The sequence below is a fragment of the Ambystoma mexicanum genome, chromosome 5q, assembly GCF_040938575.1.
Source record: "Ambystoma mexicanum isolate Mex_15411 chromosome 5q, UKY_AmexF1_1, whole genome shotgun sequence".
Taxonomy (NCBI): domain Eukaryota; kingdom Metazoa; phylum Chordata; class Amphibia; order Caudata; family Ambystomatidae; genus Ambystoma; species Ambystoma mexicanum.
In genome coordinates, this window is record NC_090933.1 from 339,859,185 (window position 1) to 339,882,166 (window position 22,982).

The following is a 22,982-nucleotide window of genomic DNA, read 5'->3' on the forward strand; positions in this document are numbered from 1 at the left end:
TGATCGCCAGAACCGATGTCTGAATCCTAGATGCCTTACTGGAGACTGCCTAGAATCGGCCACCATAGAAAGCCTTGTTCCCCTATTCATGCATTTCATCCAAACATCTCTTCTTTGCTGGCTCAGAGCAATGCAGTCTTACCACCGAAGCCAACTTAGCCACGCACTGCGTCCCAGTCGCCTTCTTATTCTAGGGGTAGCCATATGTGTCCTTTTTTTTGTAAGGGAAGTAGGTGCCCCAGCCTAGGGTTTTAGTAGCATTAATAACCATGTTTACAGGCATGATTGGCTGTTAACTCCCATAGCCACCTGCAAATGTGGGTGTCAATGCTACATTATAAATACAGGCATACAAGTCCCAGAATGCAAAGAAAAAAAACAGGGCAGGACATCATCTCCTACTTGGAACGGGGCAAGTATGCTGGGCAGAACCCCCAGTAAGCTATGGGCTATGGTGTGGTTGGTGCACTGGAAAGGAAGAGGTTGGGGAGCCTGTGAGTTGAGCGAAATAGGAGCCTGGGTTTCGGTAGAAATGAGGGTTATGGGTGAATATACCCACTCAGAAGGCATAGGAAAGTGAGGTGGGGTACAGTTTAGGTGGGAAGGCGCATGGTATTACTCCCACATTTAGAACAATTAAAGAAAGAAAAGGTGTATACTATTAAACAAATCTTGCAAAGCCACGAGGTCGCCGTTTGTTCGGAACCAGCAAAGAATCGATACATGGTTCAGATACATGAGGAAGAGATCAAGTCGACCTTTGGAAAACCCAGGCTTTCAAAGATGGGAGATTGTCTGCAGTCTCAATTAAGATATAGAGGATTCAGGCATCGAACCCAATTGGTGATAGATCAGCGATTTTACCCCCTTACACTGACAACACTCTACTCAATTTTATTTTGAAAACCCATAACATCTTCAATGGAGCGAACACTGGATGTCTAATAATTGAACAAGCAACACCGTGTCCCTTCTCTATGCTAGATATTAGCAGACTATGAACGTGACCGATGTTTTAAAATATTTTCTAAAAGAGCAACAAAAAAAAAGATCTTTATGAATTGTGTTTTCTGTTGCCATTCTTCAATAAAAACGGTACCCTTGTAAAGCCGTCGGGGAGGGGGACGCCGGTTGCCTATGTGAATGCGTGAATCTTTTTGGAAGACCTTTCCTTCACAACAGCCTTTGTCTTCCTATTTTAATTGGGCTTGAACAAAGCGTATGGAACAGATCGTCCACAACTTGGAACGAGCAAGGACAGGTACGCTTTCCACGCAGAATCTCTTCAGCAGGCGCCCTGATTTATGCCTCCAGGAGCTTCTAATACGCACACTGATCGAAGCCTAAAGAATGGCAACTCGCCCAAGTACACGTGTCGCAATACCTTGTAAGCAGGTTCTATGGATGCATTAATCCACCGCCTACAATTAGTACAGAATACAACCAGCAGAATAATCACTAACTTTCCTGGGCATGCTCCTGTTACACCGGTTTGCAAACCGCGGCGGCTGCCCATGGAAGCGAGGATCTCATTCAAATGACTAACCATTGCGCACTTAGCCTTATATGGATACAGGCCGCAAAACATTTAACAATTATAAAAATCATGTATCGATTTGCGATCCAAGAACGTCTGCCTGGAACACCAGGGCTATTGAGAGGTTGCATAACTCTAGGGCACTGGGTTGTGCGAGCTTTACAGTGACGACAGCCAGATTGTGATCTCTATACACGCCGAGCTGTGTTGTATCAGTGACATTTATACTTTTAGAAGGCATAGTAAAACATGTATATTCTAAATAGCGATAGGGTTAGCCCATTTAGAGGTGCTTCTCTAGTTTACCATTGGTTGTATGGCTTCCATTCTACTGTCATCCTTTGCTCATTGTTGCATTGTGCACTTAGGTACCAATGGGTGGTAGTGCCGTACACCTCCACCAAGTTGGAGGACTATTACAATATAATCATGATTTATTTGGAACAGAAGTTCCATTAAAACCCCAAAATCATTAACAAAACATAGCCAAACACAAATAGTTCAAAACAGACAATACGATTAAAATTGATTAAAACTTATTGTGGTGTACATCCTAGGTGATACTAAAACAGACTACAAGCTAACATGGTGACACGGAAAGTAACTAGATACCAGTTTCATAAAAGTACATCCATGATTCACAGCGATGACCTAATGCAATAACTTGACCGCTCCATATGCATCGATTATCCACAAGGCAATGGAAACACGAAAACTAGTGTGTGATAGCGGGGCAGAGACAATGGACCCCACATTGGGGAAAAAGCTCTGCATTTTACAAAATGAATGAAATTCTTGATGTTTCAGTGCTGTCCCTTTTACATTACATTCGCAGTCGGGAAGAACTAAGAACCGAGTGCTCGCCCACAATAGTGTTGCCAATCGTGTTTCTTCCTGGAGAACCCCTGCAACTGAGGACTAAGGCCATTGACAACTCTGAGAAAAAAAACCTTGCAATCCTAAAGGCCACCTTCAATTTTGGTGGATGCAAGACGACTGGTGTGGTTACATCCTTGGACATAAGAGACCAACGAATCTCCAACAATGTCTTCCATTTAGCCATCGTTTCTGAACCATAACCCTAACTAGTTCTTGCAGCGTCTCATCTGCTTTCTGCAGAACCAAGATCAATCCATTAGGATCTTCACTGCTCGGGGCACGGGCCAGTAAATGGAACATGTTCTTAATTTGTGTGTGGCCAGAGGCATCGCGCAACTGCAGGTAGGAGCCCAACACTTTTTGATATTTGTCATGTCTTGGGGCCTCAAATTGAAAGGGAGAAACGCCTAATATCTACCAACCTCTCAATGTTCTCTGTGTGCTCCAGATTTGCATCCATTATTGCCGAGACACTGCCTGCTCTCCCGGGAAACTTCAGCAAACGGTTAATTCGATCCTTTACACCACTCGCTTGTATTTCAATTGCCTAGTTTTGTGCACATCTATAACGGAAGCCCCCTTCTCATTGCTCTTTCTATACCAGTGTTTCCATGACCTCCTTTCAATGGATGTCAGACACTTTGCATCCACAAGTTGAACTTTGTATGCATTGCCTCGATTCAAGCTGCAATGTCCTTAGACCCTCTGCAGACCTCGCCTGTTCCCATATGGGCCACATGTTCAGTTCTCAGTGAACATTGTTTGGGTTTTTAAAAAAAAAATCACTTTGCTCCTTCACCACTGATAAGCTAAACCAGCGGAAGGTGACAGAAAATGGAGAGGGAATTGGGAAGGAGGAAACAGGAGTGGGGAGGCAACATCATTTCCGTTTTGCTGTTTGCTTGTGTAGTGCTTACACTGGAGCAGGTTAAAAACACTGAGGGTCAAAATAGGATCACGAAGAAGCAGGGGAAGAATGTCTGCCACAATGCTATGCTGGTTGAGAGGGGGGGAAGAGAGCTTGCTTCTAAGCACTCTGAATCCAGAGGTGGTTCCATAGTAAGAACATTCTAAGTGTCTGCATTGTGTGCCATAACTCCTTTACTGAGAGTCCCAAATCCTTCCTATTGCCCTGATGAACAAATTACTTACCTCTCAGTAAGGTTCTTTATGGTGGACATTCCTCCCAGGGATTCCTCATCTATGATAATCGCATCGCAGCTGCGCTGGGATAGGATTATCATAGATGAGGAATCCATGGGAGGAAGGAATCCATTAGAAACTGCACGCACACAGCAGGCTCACAAAGGGAGCGCTGTAGACAAGGCCACTCGACACAGGATGAGCCTCCATGCAAACGAAAAACAATGGATTCTCGCTATATTGTGGTAGAATGAAAAGATGATACAGATTAAAATATGGTGAGGATTGCCCTGATTGCTAACCCTCCGTCCGGAATGTTCTATTGATAAGACAAATAAAGCCACACCAGGAAAGTAGCACCAAATATGTTACTGGAGATGGCCACCCTCTTTAAACTACTAAATTAAAACATGAAAGATTGACCGGAACAACGTACCTCTGAAGTACTAGGGCGTGACACTGAGCTATCCGAAGGCCAAGAACACCCGTCCTAGGATAGGAGAGAAAATGTGATAGTTAATAAAAAGAAAATTCCTCATCAAACCAACAGTCATTTACAGTTGAAGAAAGAGTCTGGATCCTGTCCCTCAACTAGTGAACATGTCTAGGGAACATTGCTGTCTGACCCTCCCTCAAGACGTGTGGGCCTCTTACAGTGATGAGGCCTCCACTCTTGCACGATCCCCTCATTTAGGTACAAGTATTTTGCAATGGCTCGCATTAGGTTTAGCTTTGCGGGACATGGACTGGCAGTCCAGAGAGAGGAGTCAGAAAGAGGGGAGAGAGAACGGGCAAGAGAGAAAGAACCTGAGAGACAGAGTGGGAGACAGGGGACAGAGGAATGGAGAGTGAAAGGGGAAGAGAGGGTGAGGGAAAGAGGGGAAGAGAAAGACTGGGAGTGAGAAAGTGGGGAGCAAGAAGGAGAGGGTGAAAGAGAGGGACGGGAGAGGGAGAAAGGAAGTGTGATATTCTGCCCCTGCTCCATCGCCTGCATTGGCTCCCTGTGGTGGCTTGCATTGAATTTAAGATTCTGTGCCTTTTTCACAGAGCTATCCACAATGTGGGCCCTCATTTTTTGAAAAAACAAATTCCCAAAATATTGCCCAACGCGACATCTGCGTTCAGTTTCCCCATCAGCCTGTTAGGGTCCCTCAATTCTGTCAGAAGCTTCTGGGCTCTGGACTTTAGAACTTTGGATGATTACTCTCCCTTTAGGAAAACTCTGAAGACACATCTGTTTAATCTTTTTCTTCCTTTTTGCCAAGACATTGGTTTGAGTACTTGAGGTTTACGACTCGGCCGTTTTTAGCGCCTAGATGCTCTCTTGGGCCTTAGAAGCGCTTTATAAATTTAAATAAATAAGGGCGGGAGAGAAGGAAAGAAGTCTGGCGGAATAGAGAGATAGAATGAGCAAAAGAGTGAAGCCAATGCTTGTACAGCACTATAGCTCAGTACCTGACCAATGTCAAAGTACAAGGTTATCAAATCTGAAGAGTATGCTGAAGAGAATATTCCAGAAGGTGCCAGGCTCCAGAAGAGGGCAAGAAAAGCAGAACGTCTGCACTATGGGCTTTAACATCGTTTTTGGCAGGAGCTACAAACACATAGGAAACAAAGGCCTGAAGAGGGCTCGAGCACAAAAGTGAGACCATGGCTTGTGGGAAGTTATAACTTCAGTTTGGCAACATCCATGGTAAGGGGGCGAGGGAGTACTGGCTGGTAACAGTAACTGTTGTGTCCTGACTGGGGAAAGGTAGCCAAATTCGTTCTGGTACATTTAAACTCAAGAAGGCAAGCTTGGGTAGCATGGCCAGGAAGGAGGAACAACAAGGATGTGTGCCGTAGCCTATTCAGTGTGCTAATCCATATTCCCTACTCTGATCTAAGCGGTTCGTGGGAGAACACTCTGCTCGCTTCGTTGGGTTCACTCAGGTTAACCCTGTTCTAGTAGAGCAAAGTTTGCAACCGACAGAATAAGCCCAGTGACCCAGGAAGCATGATGGACGATCTAGTCCTGGACTGTGAGTGAGCCCAAAGAAACGAGCACACTGCTCTCCTGCGCACCCCTTAGATCAGAGTAGGGAATGTGGATTAGCACACTGAATAGGCCACGGCACATATCCTTGTTCTCTCTCCTTCCCGACACCGCTATCCAAGCCTCCCTTCTTGAGTTCAAATGCAACCTTTAGGTGCCCTAGCCATGTAGCCCACCCCACACTCTATAACAAGCTAGAACCACAGAGCAGACTTGGGAGCTATACCGAAATGCTGGAGCGATGCTGCAAAGAGCCAGGGAGAATGGGAGAGCTACTAACCCCTACACCTTTTTCCCGTTTCTTCTACATGCTATTACTGTAGCAACTCCGGTATGTTGTCCTTTTGTGTTTTTGGAAACGCAGACCCACAGGCATTCATCCAACCCCACTTGCTGTGTGATCAAGGTGCCAAACATTACTCAGAGCCTCAAGGGTCCTGTTGAGTTAATGTCCCCGGGCCTTAAGGGTAGCAGAAGTAAGTGTAGAGAGCATCTGTGGACTTCTGGTCCTCTTTATCTGCCTGTATCCCTCACAGAAGTTACCAGAGTTAATGTGTGCTTAATCTAATGAGATAAAGCTACCAGGCGTTCCATGACCTCCTAATGGCAATTGCTCCAACACATTCGCAACTCGGATACAATACCAGATTTATTTAAATTCGAAAAGCCTAGGTGGCCAATTCTTTCTAACACGTGCCTTACCATTTGGAGGAATTTAGCTCTATTGTACCAGGACTGGCTGCCCATCTTTCAAATAGACTTTTGGAAAGTTTTCCATACACTGATAGCATAAGCCATAAGTGTGGCATACATGTCAAGAAATTAAACCTTAAGAAGTCATGAAAAGGAAGGGAAAAAACAAAGATATAAAATAGACAGATGTAAACACATTTATTGGCCTCGCCGATAAAATGAATCCCTCGTTGGGGAGAATGGTACAAAGAAAATAGCTAGATTTGGAGAAAGAGGACATCTTATTTGGTTTATTATATTGTCCTACCTTATCTTTCTGAGGGGAAGGGAGAGGTCTGCAGTAATATCATTGGCACAGGTTCACAGAAAAGATTTTCAGGCGACTTGCCCGTTAGAAAGAGAATGCAATGAGGAGTAAAGAGGGCACCAGTGTGCGGAATCCCTCTTGTTCTTTTGGGGCCTTTCTGGTAGGATTTGAGGGCATCCCAGAGGGATCTATATCTCCTCTGGCACCTATGCCTGGGCTCGGCCAGCTGGTAGTCTACTATCCAATTGCTTGAGCAGAGACTGGAGCATGGATAAGGCTTGCAGCAATAACAGAGACTGCGGGTTAAGCAGAGGGTCTGTCGGCTCGGTGCTAGGAAATATTTCAGTTACGTGCAATTTTCCCTCCATCTATGGACCCCCCCCCAAACCTTTTGCTTTTGTTTGGCTATCCTAACCTGATTTATTACAGTGGAGCCTAGTCTTCAGTTGAACTCCCCTGGGCGTTTGCTCACTTGTTATGGGGAAACTTGACAGTCCTTCAGATTGTTAGTACTGGGAAACATGGTATCCCTTAGTCTGACTATGTTGCCATTTCTTGGTAACTTTTTAACAGTGCACAATGTACCTTCCAGTACCGTGCCTTGAGGTCCCTTTTTGTTTTATAGCCCTAGACAGCCTCAAAGGATTTTTTGGGTGATTGCGCGACTGTGCCTGGTACAAACTGGTGGCAGCAGTTACTTTTCATAATGTGACTTCTTTTTACTGAGTTAAACCGTGTTTGGCTCAAGACTGTGGCTAGGTTCGAAAATGGCCGAGCCACAAAGTCTTTTGTTCTGTCCCATGGCCATTTTGTCTCTTGCCTTTACCCAGGTCGAGTAACCTGGATTTTACTTATTTGGGCATGCAGACTCCTGCAAAAACCGATCTCTTTCGCAGGCTACTGCCGGTCACGTATGCGTGCCCAGGAAGAGGGCTGGGACTGTCTAGTTCCAATCCACACTGCTGGTACCAGGATGTCCGGAGTGCCTGAATGACTGAGACCACTGTGGGCTGTGATTGGTCCAAGATTGGGTTGCCTACAAGAGAGCAGATCCTCTATTGGGAGTCCTCGATTTTAGCACAAAGCTAGTTGTGGATAAGAGAAGGGGCTCTGCAGCCGTTCCAGGTCGATCATCTATGTTCTCAACGAACTGCAGAAGGAGGCAAATTTCCTACATGAAGAAACAGACTTGTGAAACTGCAGAAGATGCTTTGGAATGTTTTGGCACCCTTTGCCCTCTGCTGTTCCGTCGGACCCCTGCTTTCTTCTTTGATCAAGAAGGCCTGCCAAGGTGCTTAGACCCTTTTGAGCAGTGGGTACAACTACTCTCGGCGCCCCCTGCTTACCCACCGAACAAGCCCCTTCAGAAGTGTTCCTGGGCCATCCAGCAAACTGTCCAGCTCTACTTCAGGGTAACCCGTAGCACTGCGGCCGCCTCGAGTGCAGACCCAAGACTTGGGACATCGCTCGCTTGTGGTTCAGTGTATTCCCCCGCCACATTTCGCAGGCCTAGCTCCTCTGGGTCCTGAATAAGGAGAATGCATAATGCTGCCTGCATCCACAATTCCAGCGTCACTACCCGGTGGTAACGGTTGCTAGAGATCCCATGCTGTTCTGCTCTCCTGTGACCTTAAGTAAGCTGCACTGGAATTTTCTTCATACCTTCTTCGGAAGCTAATAAAAAGCCACTGTCCCGACATGGACGACTGTTCTCCCGTGCAGCCACTGAGAGTCGGAGCACGGCAAAACTACAGGACTCGAACCTACTAGCGACCTCGACTAAACTGGCAAAGTTTGGTCCGGACTGTGTCAAGGGTCGGTGAGTACTTGCATCACTTACCGGTGGCCCCCCAGAACAGCAGATCGTTTTTACGCACTAGTATCCCCTAAAGGTATTCGAACTGGGCTGGGTTAGCCTGCGCTCCCTAGCTTTTCTTGCCATTTGAACAAAGCTTTGCCGCCATTGGTAGGGCCACCTCGAATAGTGGGAACCTATTCTTCACTGCCTGAAGCCCCTTCCTGAATTGCTACAGCCCCTATAAAAAGATTCGCTTTTTGTTTCATCTGTGTGATCAGGCGTTTTTACGCACAACTGTACTGTTGAGCACAAAGCTCCACTCTATTTAGGGTTGGACTCGAAAAGTAGGGAATGAACTCTGAAGAATTACATATTGTCATTTGTGTACTAAACTTAACCCTTTCTTTACAGGTTGTGGTTGTAGCTTATAACTAAAATCGCACTACGAAATGTAATGTATATATACTGTATAGTTTAAGGATTTGTGTGATAACTTTTCTCATTCCTAAAGTTACTTGTGTCTATTTGGTCCGGCGGACAAATGTATAGATATTTTTCATATACACTTGTCTAAGAGTATTTGTGGTTCACTGCTGTGTGTGCTCATTGTGGGCTTCTGATCACTGTCACCCCTCCTGAGACTTAGTCTTGACCGCCTGTGAAGCTTCCTATTTTGGTCTGGTTTGTACAGAAGGTTCCCCTGTTTCACTAAACCAAGGATGGCCTCCTAAACCTCTGCCAACCAGGACGGAATTCAGAACTCCATCTTAACCCTGGGAAAGACCAGCAGGCATTGCTAATGTAGGTTCTGGTGATGTCCGTAATGTTGGAGGTTTCAGGGTTTACTCACATGGTGAATACTGTGCCTCGTCTGAGAATTGGGCTGAGTCTCCCTGTTCAAATTCCGAATCAATATCGTGTTCCAATATTTGTTCTGGTAGAATTGAGGAGGGTTGGTTCTCTGTTTAGGGATATTATTGGCTGGTCAGCTGCCTTCTTTGGTGACTGAGGTGGTGATGGTTCCCCACTTTCTGACATTATGCCCTGGGTCCTCCGTGATCATGGGTGACTGCGAGGGCCTAAGAGGTCGTTTTACAACTACTGGTCCTTGTTCCGACATTACAGTCTCCCATATTCTTTTGCACCTTCCTCTCTGTATTGTGTGGCTGCTTGTCACTAGATTTGTGTTTTGGCCGTGATTTTTCCAATCTCTCTCCAGTCTGGCTGATTTTTGGGCCTTTTTGAGTGTATGTGGACGAGGACACTCTTACATAATTTTTTGCTGCCTTGGCACTGTTGCTGTCACTACTACTGCAGATTGTAATGGTGCTGGGGACTTGCCGTGCACCGTAGACGTTGTCCGGCTCTTTGTGGACAGTACCGTCACCGCGCGTTTCGTCGGCACTGTCGTAGACCAAGTCTTCGTGGGTATGGTAGTCAACGAAGTATTAGCTGTACCTTGTTGGAGGGGCCCAGTTTTACCGTCGATGACGTCGTCCACAATATTTTTGGACCACAGTGGAGACTGCTGTGCTTGTCATCAGAGCACCTGATGCGGGTTCCGACACAGTTTTAGCCCATGATGTTTCCCTAGTCGGCGATGTCATCGACGGGCAGACTGATTTTCCCAATTTCCCCTCCTTTTTTCTTTTAAAAGAAGACAACACTCTTTCTTCTAACCTAGCCCTTTTGTGAGTTCTTGGCCTGTCTGCTCTGTCATCCACCACACTTCTGGAGGACACTGCCTCGGAAGGGGGGTATCTTCCTTCATTTAGCCATAGGGCCATTCTCCTTTTCCTATCCTTGAGAGCTTTTGTGCTAAAAGTGGCACAAATATCACAGTCTTCCTGAATGTGATTGGGATAGAAACAATACATAAATTCATAATGCTTGTCTCTCTCCCTCACACATTTTTGATGCCACATGACTGGCGGCATGCCTTGAAAAGGGCTTTCCGTTTTTCATCAATTTTTCTGAAGATAAGGTACTTATCTGTACAGATGTTGAAGTTTTCCCACACATTCGAAGAATATGTTGAGGTATTTCAGGTTTCTGGGCTGGTTTCTTGGGGAGAAAAAGCCTTGAGGACTACTCTGCAAGATGTGCGGTTAGACCTGAGGATGGCCTCCTGGGTGGGGCTATATACTCATGTCCCATTGGTTGGGGCAGAAAACACCCAAAAGGACATAGATAGGCTACTGAAGTGAGCTGTAAAAGCTGTAATACTAATGGTACTGAGTATTCCCAGCCTGTCGGCGGGGAATATTCAAAGCATGTGAATCCATGAAAGATCGAATGCTGGAGAAATACATTATTATTATGATCTTACTAGGCCCAGTGACACTGGGAACGCGCAAGTGCAGGGGAGAGGTAAGGGGGGGAAGTGCAAGGGAGGAGTGGAAAGTGCTGAACACGGGATAAAAGCAACAAGTAGTGCGGGCAGCAGCTGGCAAGTGCAAGAGTTAAGCGCAGACAGGTGTCTAATAAGTGCAGGTAAGGGGACTGTAGGGTTGCAGATACAGGCCCAAGAGCAAGGGTTGCCAGGAGGCAACGCAGGTGTGCAGCTGGGTGGGCAGGGACCTAGGCACGAATTCAGAGGGTAGCCAGGTGCCCAGAGCAGTAACAGATCTGCAGCGGAGAGGAAGAGAGAAGGCACAAGCAAAGAGGAAGGTCTTGAGGTGCTTCCGGAACCGAAGATGGTTCTCCTCAAGTTTCAGAGAGGCACGGAGGCTGTTCCAGAGGGAGTCCCCAGCCAAAGAAAGATCTACCACCAACTCGTTGCTTGGAGAAGCAACTGACCCTGAAGGAGTTGGAGGAGCAAAGAGCTTGAGTAGGGAGGTATTTCCGAAAGAAGGGTTGGTATTGCGGCCGCAGGCCCCAGAAGGCCTTGTAGACAATGCAGAGGGTCTTGAACTTTATCCTTGCAGCCATTAGCAGCCAATGAACAGATTTCAGGGCTGGAGAGATTCGATCCCTGGGCTTGAGGCCAAAGACAAGTCTTGCAGTCCTGTTCTGGATACGTTGCAGAGGGAGGAGAGTAGAAGCAGGCAGATTTAGAAAGAGGCTGTTGCAGTAGTCCACCCTAGTGAGAACCAGCGCTCTATAGACAGTGAGCCTCTGGAGAAAGGTGAGAAAAGGAAGAATACATCTGAGGAGGTGCCGTTGATAGTTTGACTTCTTAAGAGCCGTCAGAGATGTGAGGAGAAAAGGAAAGTGTGGAGTCGAAGATGACCCCAAGGTTCTTAGCCAAAGAAACCAAGATGGCGGGGACCACCCAATTATTAATTATGTTCATATGATATTTGTGTATTAGTCCAAAAAGGTCAATACGTAGCGTTTGAGGTGCAGACTGCCAGAAACAACCCAGAGACACCCGAGTCCAAGAAAACTGTGAGTACAAGAAAGCGGGGTGAAACCCACCCAGCTAGATGGTCACTCACTCTTTTAGTCCCTCAGCCAGAGGTTACTATATTTAGTTAGGAAACAATATATATGTCTCTTTTTGCGACAATATTAGCTGTTTGTCAAAAAAACGATTATGTATCCATAAATAGATTCTTATTCTTATCATGAGGTTTGGTAGTGCAATTTCTCTTAATCAGTTGGCAGTTCTTGTGTGGAAGACAATAGACCACCACATGGGGCTCATGTTAAACAGAGGGAAAGCATTTTTATTGCCAATGCATTTCGGAGAATATCGCTCCCACAATGGCTCCCACATATGCTAATTGCTTTATGTTCAAATTTGAAACTGACCATGTACTCAAGCATCTGAGGTGGAAAGAACATATACATCTATGGACCAGATTCATAGATATCTTTGGAATCTGGTTAGGAACAAGAGATGAACTCAACCAATGTTTTGAATATCTAAATGCCATAGACCAACGAATACAGTTTACCCACGAATGTTCTGACACACAGATTCACTTTCTCGACGTATTGGTAAGCAAAAGAGACACAGGCTTCAAGACATCTCTGTACCGAAAAACAAACGTTAGGGACAACTTACTTCACCGTTTAAGCTTTCACCAACCGAACCTACCATTCAGCCAGATGTTGCGCATCAAAAGAATCATTAGTGACCCATCTGAATATGAACAGGAACATGCAGACATGTGTAAAAAATTTCTAGCGAGAGGATATACAGAGACAGATATCTGTCGAGCTTCAGAGAGAGCAGAATCTGTAAATAGAGACTGTCTGCTGGACACTCGAGATAAGATTAAAGATGCTCCTAATTTGGTATATGTATCGAAATTTTCAATCCAAAGTAAAAAGATCAAGAATATCATTAAGAAAAATTGGCCGATACTAACTTGTGACACCAGAGTGCAACATTTGTTTAAAGAGCCCCCAATATTTGCATACCAAAGAAGCAGAAATTAAGAGATGAACTTATATCCACCAGACCCCCAGTGAAGAAACCCAGTACTGATAGGAAAGGCACCTTCCCAGGTTTACACTGCACAAACTGCAACTTTGTTACAAAAGGGGACACGGTTAGCCACTCACGAACAGGACAAAAGATCAAATTGAAGGATTATGCTACATGTGGTAGTACTAACATTATCTATTTAATCAAATGCCCATGTGGCTTGCATTACGTGGGCAGAACAAAGAGAATGGCCAAAACACGTTGGAATGAGCATCGCTCATGCATAAGGAATGCCAGCATGGGTTCAGCTGTAGCAAGACACTGGCTAGAGAACAAATATTACGTGTCACAGATTAGATTCCAGATCTTGGAAGTAGTGAGAACAAGAAACCCACACGAAAATATGGATATGAAATTAGATCAAAGAGACTTTTTGGATTGACAAACTGGGATGCCTAAACCCGTTTGGGATGAACGATGAAATTAATTACCAATGTTATTTATAGAGAACATGCTGTATTCTAACTTGATGTGATGACTTGTTTTTTGATTTTTCATTGCTTTTCATTTTATTTCATTCATTGTTTCTAATGGTGTCGAGAGCTGTGTAGTATGTTACAAACTACTGAGAATAACCATTGGCAGTGAGAGATGTTACTTAGCACATAACTATGCTATAGAACCTTGTAAACTCTGAAGCACCAACTCATGATATGAGTAGTATTATAAACCTGGGCCTGCGCGGTACACGTAACGTACGTATACGTATTGGGTACTATTATGAAATAATGGTATTTGCAGCTTGTCCTGGCCCTTGCTGTTACAGCTGGGCTGGGGCGCGAGACGGCTGAGTCTAGCTAGACGCAGCCTAGGGAGCATCATACTCAGGTGTCTTATGCTGCGATTTTTGTTACATTCTATAACAAAGGTCTCGATGTCACAACATCTTTATTTTTTTTTTAACTTCTGGTGCGTCAGACTCGGTCGTCTTGGTCTGCTACCATGGCAACGTATAAAACAAGCATTTGGAGGACGCGTGCGCGTTCTCCACAGCAAGATAGTACAAACGTAAAAGGTAAGCAGCAACTCAGCTCTCCCGCGATTATGTTGATCGCACGGAGGGCATTTAGCTTATTTTTGGTTAACTGTACTTAGACTGTACATGTGTACCTCCATTTAAGGTACGGATAGACTGTCATGCTTTCACGAAGGAACGGAATGCACCGTCGTGCAAGTAAGCCATGTTACATTTTTTTCCGCATAGTTTTTCAGTATTGCTGACAGTTAAGACTGAATTGTGTGACTGATTATGTTTGTTTATCTCCCATTTTCAGGGAGGATTTGGTTTTTGAACTGCTCAGGGTTCATTTGATTCGGAAAGAGATAGATAATTGAGGTAATTACATCAAAATTCATACATATAACAAGCCTGTTATGAATTGGAAGAACAACATTAGGGCACACAGGGATATATTTTCCTGGTGCTTGGAGCAAACATTTGGTTGATCACTAATTCCTGTTTGTTTTTTGTTTCTGTTTTTGGACTATCCTGAATAATACAATTGGAACGTTGGTATGTAAAATCTAAATTATATACATGCACATGTATTCCTTGTTGTGTAATATGTGAACATTAGGATTTGTGTATAGGGGGCATCGCCCTGATGAAGGAGAGCGATATTCTCCGAAATGCATTGGCAATAAAAATGCTTTGCCTCTGTTTAACATGAGCCCCATGTGGTGGATGTCTTACTAGGTGTAAACTGCAACTTTACAGTTGGAAGAACGATTGAGTTCAACGAATACACAACATAGAACCCTTGGTGTGGGATATCACTCACGTATTCCCCAATTACAAATGCCCTCTGACGGAAGATGATTTGGCTTTTGGACCTGGTCTAGAAACCAATGGGGAACGTGTTAAATGTCATTACTCAGTGGCGAGGGATTCAGGAGGGCTCCTACAGGTGTGTAGGATGCCCATAAAGCGAAATGAGAGGCTTCCCCCATATTTCGTTTGGGTGCAATGTTGCCTGCCGAACTGCTGTGACGGGAGCAGAACAAGAAGACATTAGAGGGGCAGAGTAAAGTGGAGCAAAAGAGGAAGGGGTATAGAGTGAGAGCCCATGAGAGAGAGCGTGTTCTAATAATATGCTTTTACAGTGCTTAATGTCAGAATCCTCCCACATCCATGCACTCAAATACTAGGCGCTAGTATTATCCAGTTTTTCGTCACAAGAGCAGAGGGGTAGAGCAAGATCTATGATGAGCAGTGTGAAGAGGACTGGAGAGAAATCTGGCACAGGGGGAGAACTGCCAGGAGCATAAAGAGTAGACAGCCAGAGTGTAATCTATCAGTAGCAGAGAAAGGGAGAGCGAACTGGTGGAGGAAGAGAGGGGGGGTACATTTGAGCTGAGAGAGCTCAGACAAGAGCAGTGACAGTCTAATGTGATAGGAAAACCAGATTAGACAGATGAGAGCACATGTGTTAAGCCTTGAGAGGTGTCTGTGGTACAACCCACTATATGGCTGGGGTAGAAGCACAGTGGCACCCCCACCAAGGCTCTCAAAGGGTAGCAATTGTAACGCTCACCTGGTTCCCACGGAGGCGCGGCGTCGAAGGCGCAGAACTCTGAAGATGGACAGGAAGGGCCCCTCTATTCTGGCTTCCCTGGCTCGTTGGATACCCTCCTGTGCGTGAAAAGGGAGTATTACCAACTGTGGAACAATGCTCAAGCCTCCCACTCCCTTCCAACCCTCCACGATACCTCCTCCACGATTCCCCGTGAAGCCTCACCTTAGGGTTTGGAAGGATGAGCTCTCCATCCTGCTTCTGATGCAGGGGCGCGTTGAAACCCAGTTACTTCACTGGATTGAGGATTGATGGGAGTTCAGGTAAGCTTGACTGTTCAGGTAAGGCGCTGTAAAAGTTCTGTTCAAAAGTTCAAGCTTAATAATAATGTTCGTTGTCTAATTGCAGCAAGCGCTAATGCTTATGTCTTTTTCCCCTTAGGGGCCGGGGTTCGGAGTGCCGGAGATATGGCGACGACCCGAAGTGAAACAGTTCTGGATGAGCGCTCAGGTAATGTCTTTGCATTCGCTCATTCAATGTCTTTGTTCCCCATAGGGGCCGGGGTCCGGAGATGCCAGGAAGCGGCAGGACCCGAAATGCAGTGGGAATAATCCAACAGGTAAGACTTAAAAGGAAACTGAGCTTTCCTTATTCCTTTTCTCCCTCTCACCTTTGTTCTCGTCTTTTTTCCTCTAGGCGCCGGGGCGTAGCTGAATCCGGAAGATCGCTGCTGAAGATGGAAGCGCCTTGCAAAGGTGAGTAAAATGCAGCGCTGCAGCGATCGAAACGAAATGCCTTTAAAATGATGTCTTCCTTTTCAGGGCCGTTGGAGAAATGACTCCGGGATGCAGATTTAGCAGGTAAGGGCTTTTCTTCTCCTATTCTCTTCCTTTCTCCCCTTGCAGGTGTTCCAGGGTGCTGGCAGGCGTGGCTGAAGTCAGGATGCAGGAGCTGACACGGTGAGCGTCCAGCTGCTAGGTGCAGAACAACGCGAAGCATGTGTGGCTGTTCGGGTGGGGTTTAAATAGCCTTGGAAGAAGTTCCTGGTATGTATCCTTCCACCAATCAGGTATGTATCCTTCCCCGACCACACCCGGGTGGTGAAGTAGTCCTACAGGTTAAGTAGTCCCATTCAGGCCTCAAGAGGGCCTGGATGAAGCAGCAAGGTCTGCATCAGGTAAGTGTGCACCCAAGCACTTAAACACATATCCTCTTCTATGAGCCTGGCGCCTAAGGCGCCAGGACTGGGGTCCGCTATGAGCCTGGCGCCTAAGGCGCCAGGACTGAGTCCAAAGGGCCCCGACTTGGGCCCGCTGAGACTTCCCTGGGGAAAATGATGTCTGCCTCTGGGGTTGCTGGGCCCGGCCTGGCTCCTTAGAGGTAGGCATCATGACAGTACCCCCCCTCAAGACCCCTCCCAAGGTCTTTTCCTCCGGGGGTTTTGGTTTGTGCGGGAATCTTCGATGGAATCTTTGAATTAATCGTGGTGCGTGAACATAGTTACTGGGTTCCCAAGATCTTTCCTGAGGTCCATATCCTTTCCAATCAACAAGATAGAAGAGTTTCGACTTAACTATCTTGGAATCTAAAATGTCTTTCACTTCGAATTCTAATTCTCCATCAATTTGGACAGGGCCTGGGGGCTCAGACAGTCTGGTTCCAGGTTGTACTGGTTTTAGAAGAGATGTGTGAAAAACGGGATGAATCCGCATGTTGGATGGTAAATCGAGTTTAAAGGCCACTGGGTTGATAATAGCTTTGATGGGGTAAGGCCCAATGAATCTGGGATTAAAAGTTCGCTGACCCTTGAGGGGTAGATGTTTAGTTGCTAGCCATACCTGATCTCCTACTTGGTAAGGTGGAGTTTTACTTCGGTGCAAATCAGCGTTTTCTTTATACTTTTTCTTGGCTTGCTGTAAGTGGGTTGTAGCTTCCTTGAAGGCTTGGGTTATTGTGGAATGCAGGTGATTTACTGCAGGCATCTCCAGGGTCAGAGGTGGATCTAGGTCAGAGTTCCGAGGATGGTGACCATACAGGGTATAAAAAGGAGTCTGTCTGGTTCCAGAATGCACTGAATTGTTGTATGCATATTCTGCAATCCAAAGGATGTCCTTCCAATTCAACTCGGATTGGTGTAACATGCACCGCAGATATTGCTCGAGAGTCTGATTGGTTCTCTCGGTTTGTCCGTCGGTCTGGGGGTGGTGGCTGGTGGATAACCGCACGTCTATTTGTGCTAGTTGGCAACATTTCTTCCAAAAGTGGGAGATAAATTCACTTCCACGGTCTGAGACTAATATGGAAGGGAAACCATGTAACCGCACTATATTTTCCATAAATTCCTTGGCCAAGGTGGAAGCTGACGGCAATCCTTTTAAAGGGATAAAATGGGCCATTTTGTAGAATAGATCCACTATTACGAGAATCGTGTTGTAACCACCACAAGGAGGCAGGTCAGTTATAAAGTCCATTGACAATGTGTGCCAAGGTGCTGGTGGAATGTCCAAAGGTTGAAGTAGGCCGGCTGGCCTTTTCTTTTGACTCTTATTTTGGGCACAGATTCCGCAAGACAACACAAATGACTTTATGTCTTTTCTCCAAGAAGGCCACCAGAAGTGGCGTTTGATCTTTTCTTCTGTTTTTGCGATACCGGGGTGTCCTTCCATTAATGATTCATGATGACGGGTAATGACAAGTTCCTGCAATTCTTTACTTGGCAGAAATAACCGCTCTTGGAAGTAGGGTAAATCATCCTTAACGGTGTAGTGAGGACTCTTTTGACTCCATTCCAGTAAGGCAGAAGAGTCAAAAAGCTGTTTTACTTGAGCTTGGATGTCCTCAATGGTTTGCAATGAAGTCAAGCCCAGAATTCTTTGTTCCGGTATGATTGGCACAGGTTCTAAACTCGAATTGGGTTCTTCCATGCCTATCCGGGATAAGGCATCTGCCTTACCATTCTTGCAGCCAGGGCGATAGGTAATTACAAAATCAAATTCCGCAAAGAATAAAGCCCATCGGAGTTGTCGCGAAGATTGAGCTTTGGCCGTCTTTAAATACTGCAAATTTCTGTGGTCCGTAATTACGGTGATGGTGTGTCTTGCACCGAGAAGATAGTGACGCCAAGCCTTGAAAGCTGATTTAATAGCCAGTAGTTCTTTGTCGGTAATTGCGTAATTGAGTTCAGGTGGAGAGAATTTTCTGGACCAAAAGGCTACAGGGTGTAGTTGGTTAGTTTCTGGGTCTCTTTGCGACAGGACAGCTCCCATGGCCGAACTGGATGCATCAGTTTCCACGATGTAAGGGAGATCTGGGCGCGGGTGCTTCAATACAGGTGCAGAGGTGAATTTGGTTTTCAGGTCCTGAAAGGCTTGTTCAGCCTCAAGAGTCCATTCAAAGCGTTTATTTTTCTTTAGGAGAGCTGTGATGGGTTGAACAGTTCGAGAAAATTCCGGGATGAACCTTCAATAGAAATTGGCAAAGCCAAGCATGCTTTGCACTCCCTTCACAGAGCTAGGAGATGGCCATTTGAGAATGGCGTCCACTTTCCGCGAGTCCATTCGGATTCCTTGAGGTGTCAGGATGAATCCGAGAAACTCCACTTCTGTGGTATGAAAAACGCATTTTTCGAGCATGGCAAATAATTTGTGCTGGCGCAATTTCTCAAGAACTGCCCTAACATGGTTTCTGTGATCAGATTCTGAGGAGGAATACACCAGGATGTCGTCAATATAAACGATGACACAAACATCGATAAGTTCCCGAAGAACATCATTCATGAAGTACTGAAAGGCGGCAGGTGCGTTGCACAAACCGAACGGCATTACTTGATATTCGAAGAGCCCAAATTTGGTGCGGAATGCAGTCTTCCACTCGTCGCCCTCTTTTATACGTACCAGGTGGTAAGCTCCTCGGAGATCTAGCTTGGTGTACACACGAGCATCTTTTACTTGGTCGATAAGCTCAGGTATCAGGGGCAAAGGGTAACGATTCTTAATCGTTATCTGATTTAGGGCGCGGTAGTCAATACAGGCCCTAAGGTCCCCTTCCTTTTTAGGTACGAAGAACAAAGCGGAAGAGACTGGTGACTTTGATGGGCGAATGAAACCATTGGCCAGGTATTGATCCAAATACTGGCGCAAATGCAGGTTCTCAGGTTCAGTAAGAGCATAAATCCTACTACAAGGTAGTTGTGCATTGGGTACCAAGTCGATTTGGCAATCGTAAGATCGATGGGGAGGTAAGGTGTTAGCCTGCTCTTTCTGAAAAACGTCTTGGAATTCTTGGTATTCAGATGGTAGCTGTACAGGGGTGGAAGTTACAGAGGCTAGACCCATAGCTGGATTCCTTGGGTAACAGGTTGGTTCACAATCAGGAAAAGTTATCTTCTTTGCTCGCCAGTCTATTCTCGGATTATGTGTTTCTAACCAAGTGATTCCAAGAAGTACTTGAAATTGTGGGGCCTTGATCACATCAAACACGATTGCTTCCCGATGTCCGTCCTGACCCACCAGAGTGATTTCAACTGTGGAATGCGTTACAGGCCCTGAGGCTATTTCGGTTCCATCAACTGTAGTAATTACATCTTGGGTTACTTTCGGGCGGAGAGGAAGCTTAATCCTGGAAGCCAATTCACGGTCTATGTAATTTCCAATAGCTCCACTGTCTATGTATGCTTTTATAGCATGCAACTGCTGAGGCTGTTTTGGGTTCACAAGCACCATTGGCATGACAAAATGCGAGGTCAAAGAGTTTGTTTTCAAGCTCGGCAAGTGGACCCCTACGCTTGTCGGGCTAGGTCGTTTCCCGAACCAGGTGTGAATAACTCGTTATCAGTGGCTCCAACCACCTTCTTGGGTGGTTTAACTGGACAACTTTGAAGAAAGTGACCGGAAGTTCCGCAATACAGACAAAGTTGCATTTGTCGCCTTCTCTCTCGTTCCTTCTGCGTTAATGGTCCTTTAACACTGCCAATTTGCATAGGTTCGGAAACGTCAGTACTCTTGGAGTTAACGTGGGCCTTGATAGGTACTCTGGTTTCATACTTGAGCCGATCTGCTTTTCTATTTTGAAGTCCGTGATCAAGTTGAACCACTAAGTCTATGTAGTCTGCGCAGGCCTGGGGTGGATCTACTATCTGAGCTATAACATCTTTAAGCTCTCTGCGCAGGCCTCGATGAAACAATGTGATCCTTTTATTTTCAGGCCATCCGGTTTCCACAACTAGTCTATTAAAGGTGGCGATATAGGACAAAAGATCCTGATTACCTTGTCGTAAGGATAGCAGTTCGTTGTCAAGGGCCTGTCCCTGCGAGTGTCGAGCGAACAATCTTTCCATGCTGGCCTGGAAGCCCTGGAAATCCCGGAGAATGGGATCATCCTGATTTACCAATGGAATAGACCAATCGTCAGCACAGCCACTGAGGTAAGATAGTACAAAGGCTACTTTGGTCTGGTCGTTGGGGAAGGCCCCGGGCCTGCATAAAAAGTGTAAACGGCATTGGTTCATAAAAACGGCATATTTCTTGGGATCCCCCGCAAAATGTTCCGGCGGGGCCAAAGGCATGTGTCAGGTAGATTGATTTGTACCGGGTTATTCGAACCCATTGTTGTAGAAATATCTCTGGAAACAGGTAAAGGAGTGTGCTCTGCCTGGCCCTGCAATAACCTTTTGGCCAGATCATCAGTTCTTTCCTTGGATAGGATTAGTTCCCTTCTGAGAGCATTAGTCTCCTGGCGGGCTGAGTGCACTTCTGCCCGTAATTCCCCTAAAAGATGGGCCAGCTGATCTGTATCGGAAGTCTCCATAGCGCCTAGGTGGGAAATTGTGGTAAGGCTTCGCGTTCTGTAACGCTCACCTGGTTCCCACGGAGGCGCGGCGTCGAAGGCGCAGAACTCTGAAGATGGACAGGAAGGGCCCCTCTATTCTGGCTTCCCTGGCTCGTTGGATACCCTCCTGTGCGTGAAAAGGGAGTATTACCAACTGTGGAACAATGCTCAAGCCTCCCACTCCCTTCCAACCCTCCACGATACCTCCTCCACGATTCCCCGTGAAGCCTCACCTTAGGGTTTGGAAGGATGAGCTCTCCATCCTGCTTCTGATGCAGGGGCGCGTTGAAACCCAGTTACTTCACTGGATTGAGGATTGATGGGAGTTCAGGTAAGCTTGACTGTTCAGGTAAGGCGCTGTAAAAGTTCTGTTCAAAAGTTCAAGCTTAATAATAATGTTCGTTGTCTAATTGCAGCAAGCGCTAATGCTTATGTCTTTTTCCCCTTAGGGGCCGGGGTTCGGAGTGCCGGAGATATGGCGACGACCCGAAGTGAAACAGTTCTGGATGAGCGCTCAGGTAATGTCTTTGCCTTCGCTCATTCAATGTCTTTGTCTTTTTTCCCCATAGGGGCCGGGGTCCGGAGATGCCAGGAAGCGGCAGGACCCGAAATGCAGTGGGAATAATCCAACAGGTAAGACTTAAAAGGAAACTGAGCTTTCCTTATTCCTTTTCTCCCTCTCACCTTTGTTCTTGTCTTTTTTCCTCTAGGCGCCGGGGCGTAGCTGAATCCGGAAGATCGCTGCTGAAGATGGAAGCGCCTTGCAAAGGTGAGTAAAATGCAGCGCTGCAGCGATCGAAACGAAATGCCTTTAAAATGATGTCTTCCTTTTCAGGGCCGTTGGAGAAATGACTCCGGGATGCAGATTTAGCAGGTAAGGGCTTTTCTTCTCCTATTCTCTTCCTTTCTCCCCTTGCAGGTGTTCCAGGGTGCTGGCAGGCGTGGCTGAAGTCAGGATGCAGGAGCTGACACGGTGAGCGTCCAGCTGCTAGGTGCAGAACAACGCGAAGCATGTGTGGCTGTTCGGGTGGGGTTTAAATAGCCTTGGAAGAAGTTCCTGGTATGTATCCTTCCACCAATCGGGTATGTATCCTTCCCCGACCACACCCGGGTGGTGAAGTAGTCCTACAGGTTAAGTAGTCCCATTCAGGCCTCAAGAGGGCCTGGATGAAGCAGCAAGGTCTGCATCAGGTAAGTGTGCACCCAAGCACTTAAACACATATCCTCTTCTATGAGCCTGGCGCCTAAGGCGCCAGGACTGGGGTCCGCTATGAGCCTGGTGCCTAAGGCGCCAGGACTGAGACCAAAGGGCCCCGACTTGGGCCCGCTGAGACTTCCCTGGGGAAAATGATGTCTGCCTCTGGGGTTGCTGGGCCCGGCCTGGCTCCTTAGAGGTAGGCATCATGACAGCAATGGACAAGCAACCAAGGCTGAGACTCAAGGGAAGTGATGCAGGCTGGTCTCTTCGCTACAATGAATCCCCAACCCCCCCACAATGGAATGTTCACACACAATGTTATGTGCCAACACAGTTCCTTTATTAGATAAAATTAGGTTTAGGTGAATATTTACATATAAATAAGACTCACTTTGTACTCGGGAAAACTACTTCAACAGTTAAGTCTATATATACAGTACTATGTGGTACCAAAGTCATCCTTACTTTATACTTTATTGATTTATATTGCGCAACACTGACCCGGAGGCTTAAGGGCGCCAAACACACACAACAAAAGGAAGAAAGCGTCCGCCAGGCCAGAGGAAGCCAAACAAAGTCGATATCTGCATATATAGACCAATGCATAGATGGAAA

The 22,982-nt window shown here is 46.2% G+C and overlaps 1 protein-coding gene across 4 annotated transcripts in view; it reads right to left on the reverse strand.

Annotated features, from left to right (window-relative positions):
- The window catches only part of LDLRAD4 (low density lipoprotein receptor class A domain containing 4), a 411,417-nt gene that overhangs the window by 25,344 nt on the left and 363,091 nt on the right, over positions 1-22,982 (reverse strand). For 3 of the 4 annotated variants that reach the window (XM_069620816.1, XM_069620817.1, XM_069620818.1), the window contains one exon: positions 3,996-4,049. The exons of the other annotated variant lie outside the window; for it this stretch is intronic. In XM_069620816.1, coding sequence (XP_069476917.1) covers positions 3,996-4,049 — 54 coding nt within the window. The remainder of the gene's footprint in view (positions 1-3,995; positions 4,050-22,982) is intronic. 4 annotated transcript variants of the gene reach the window in all.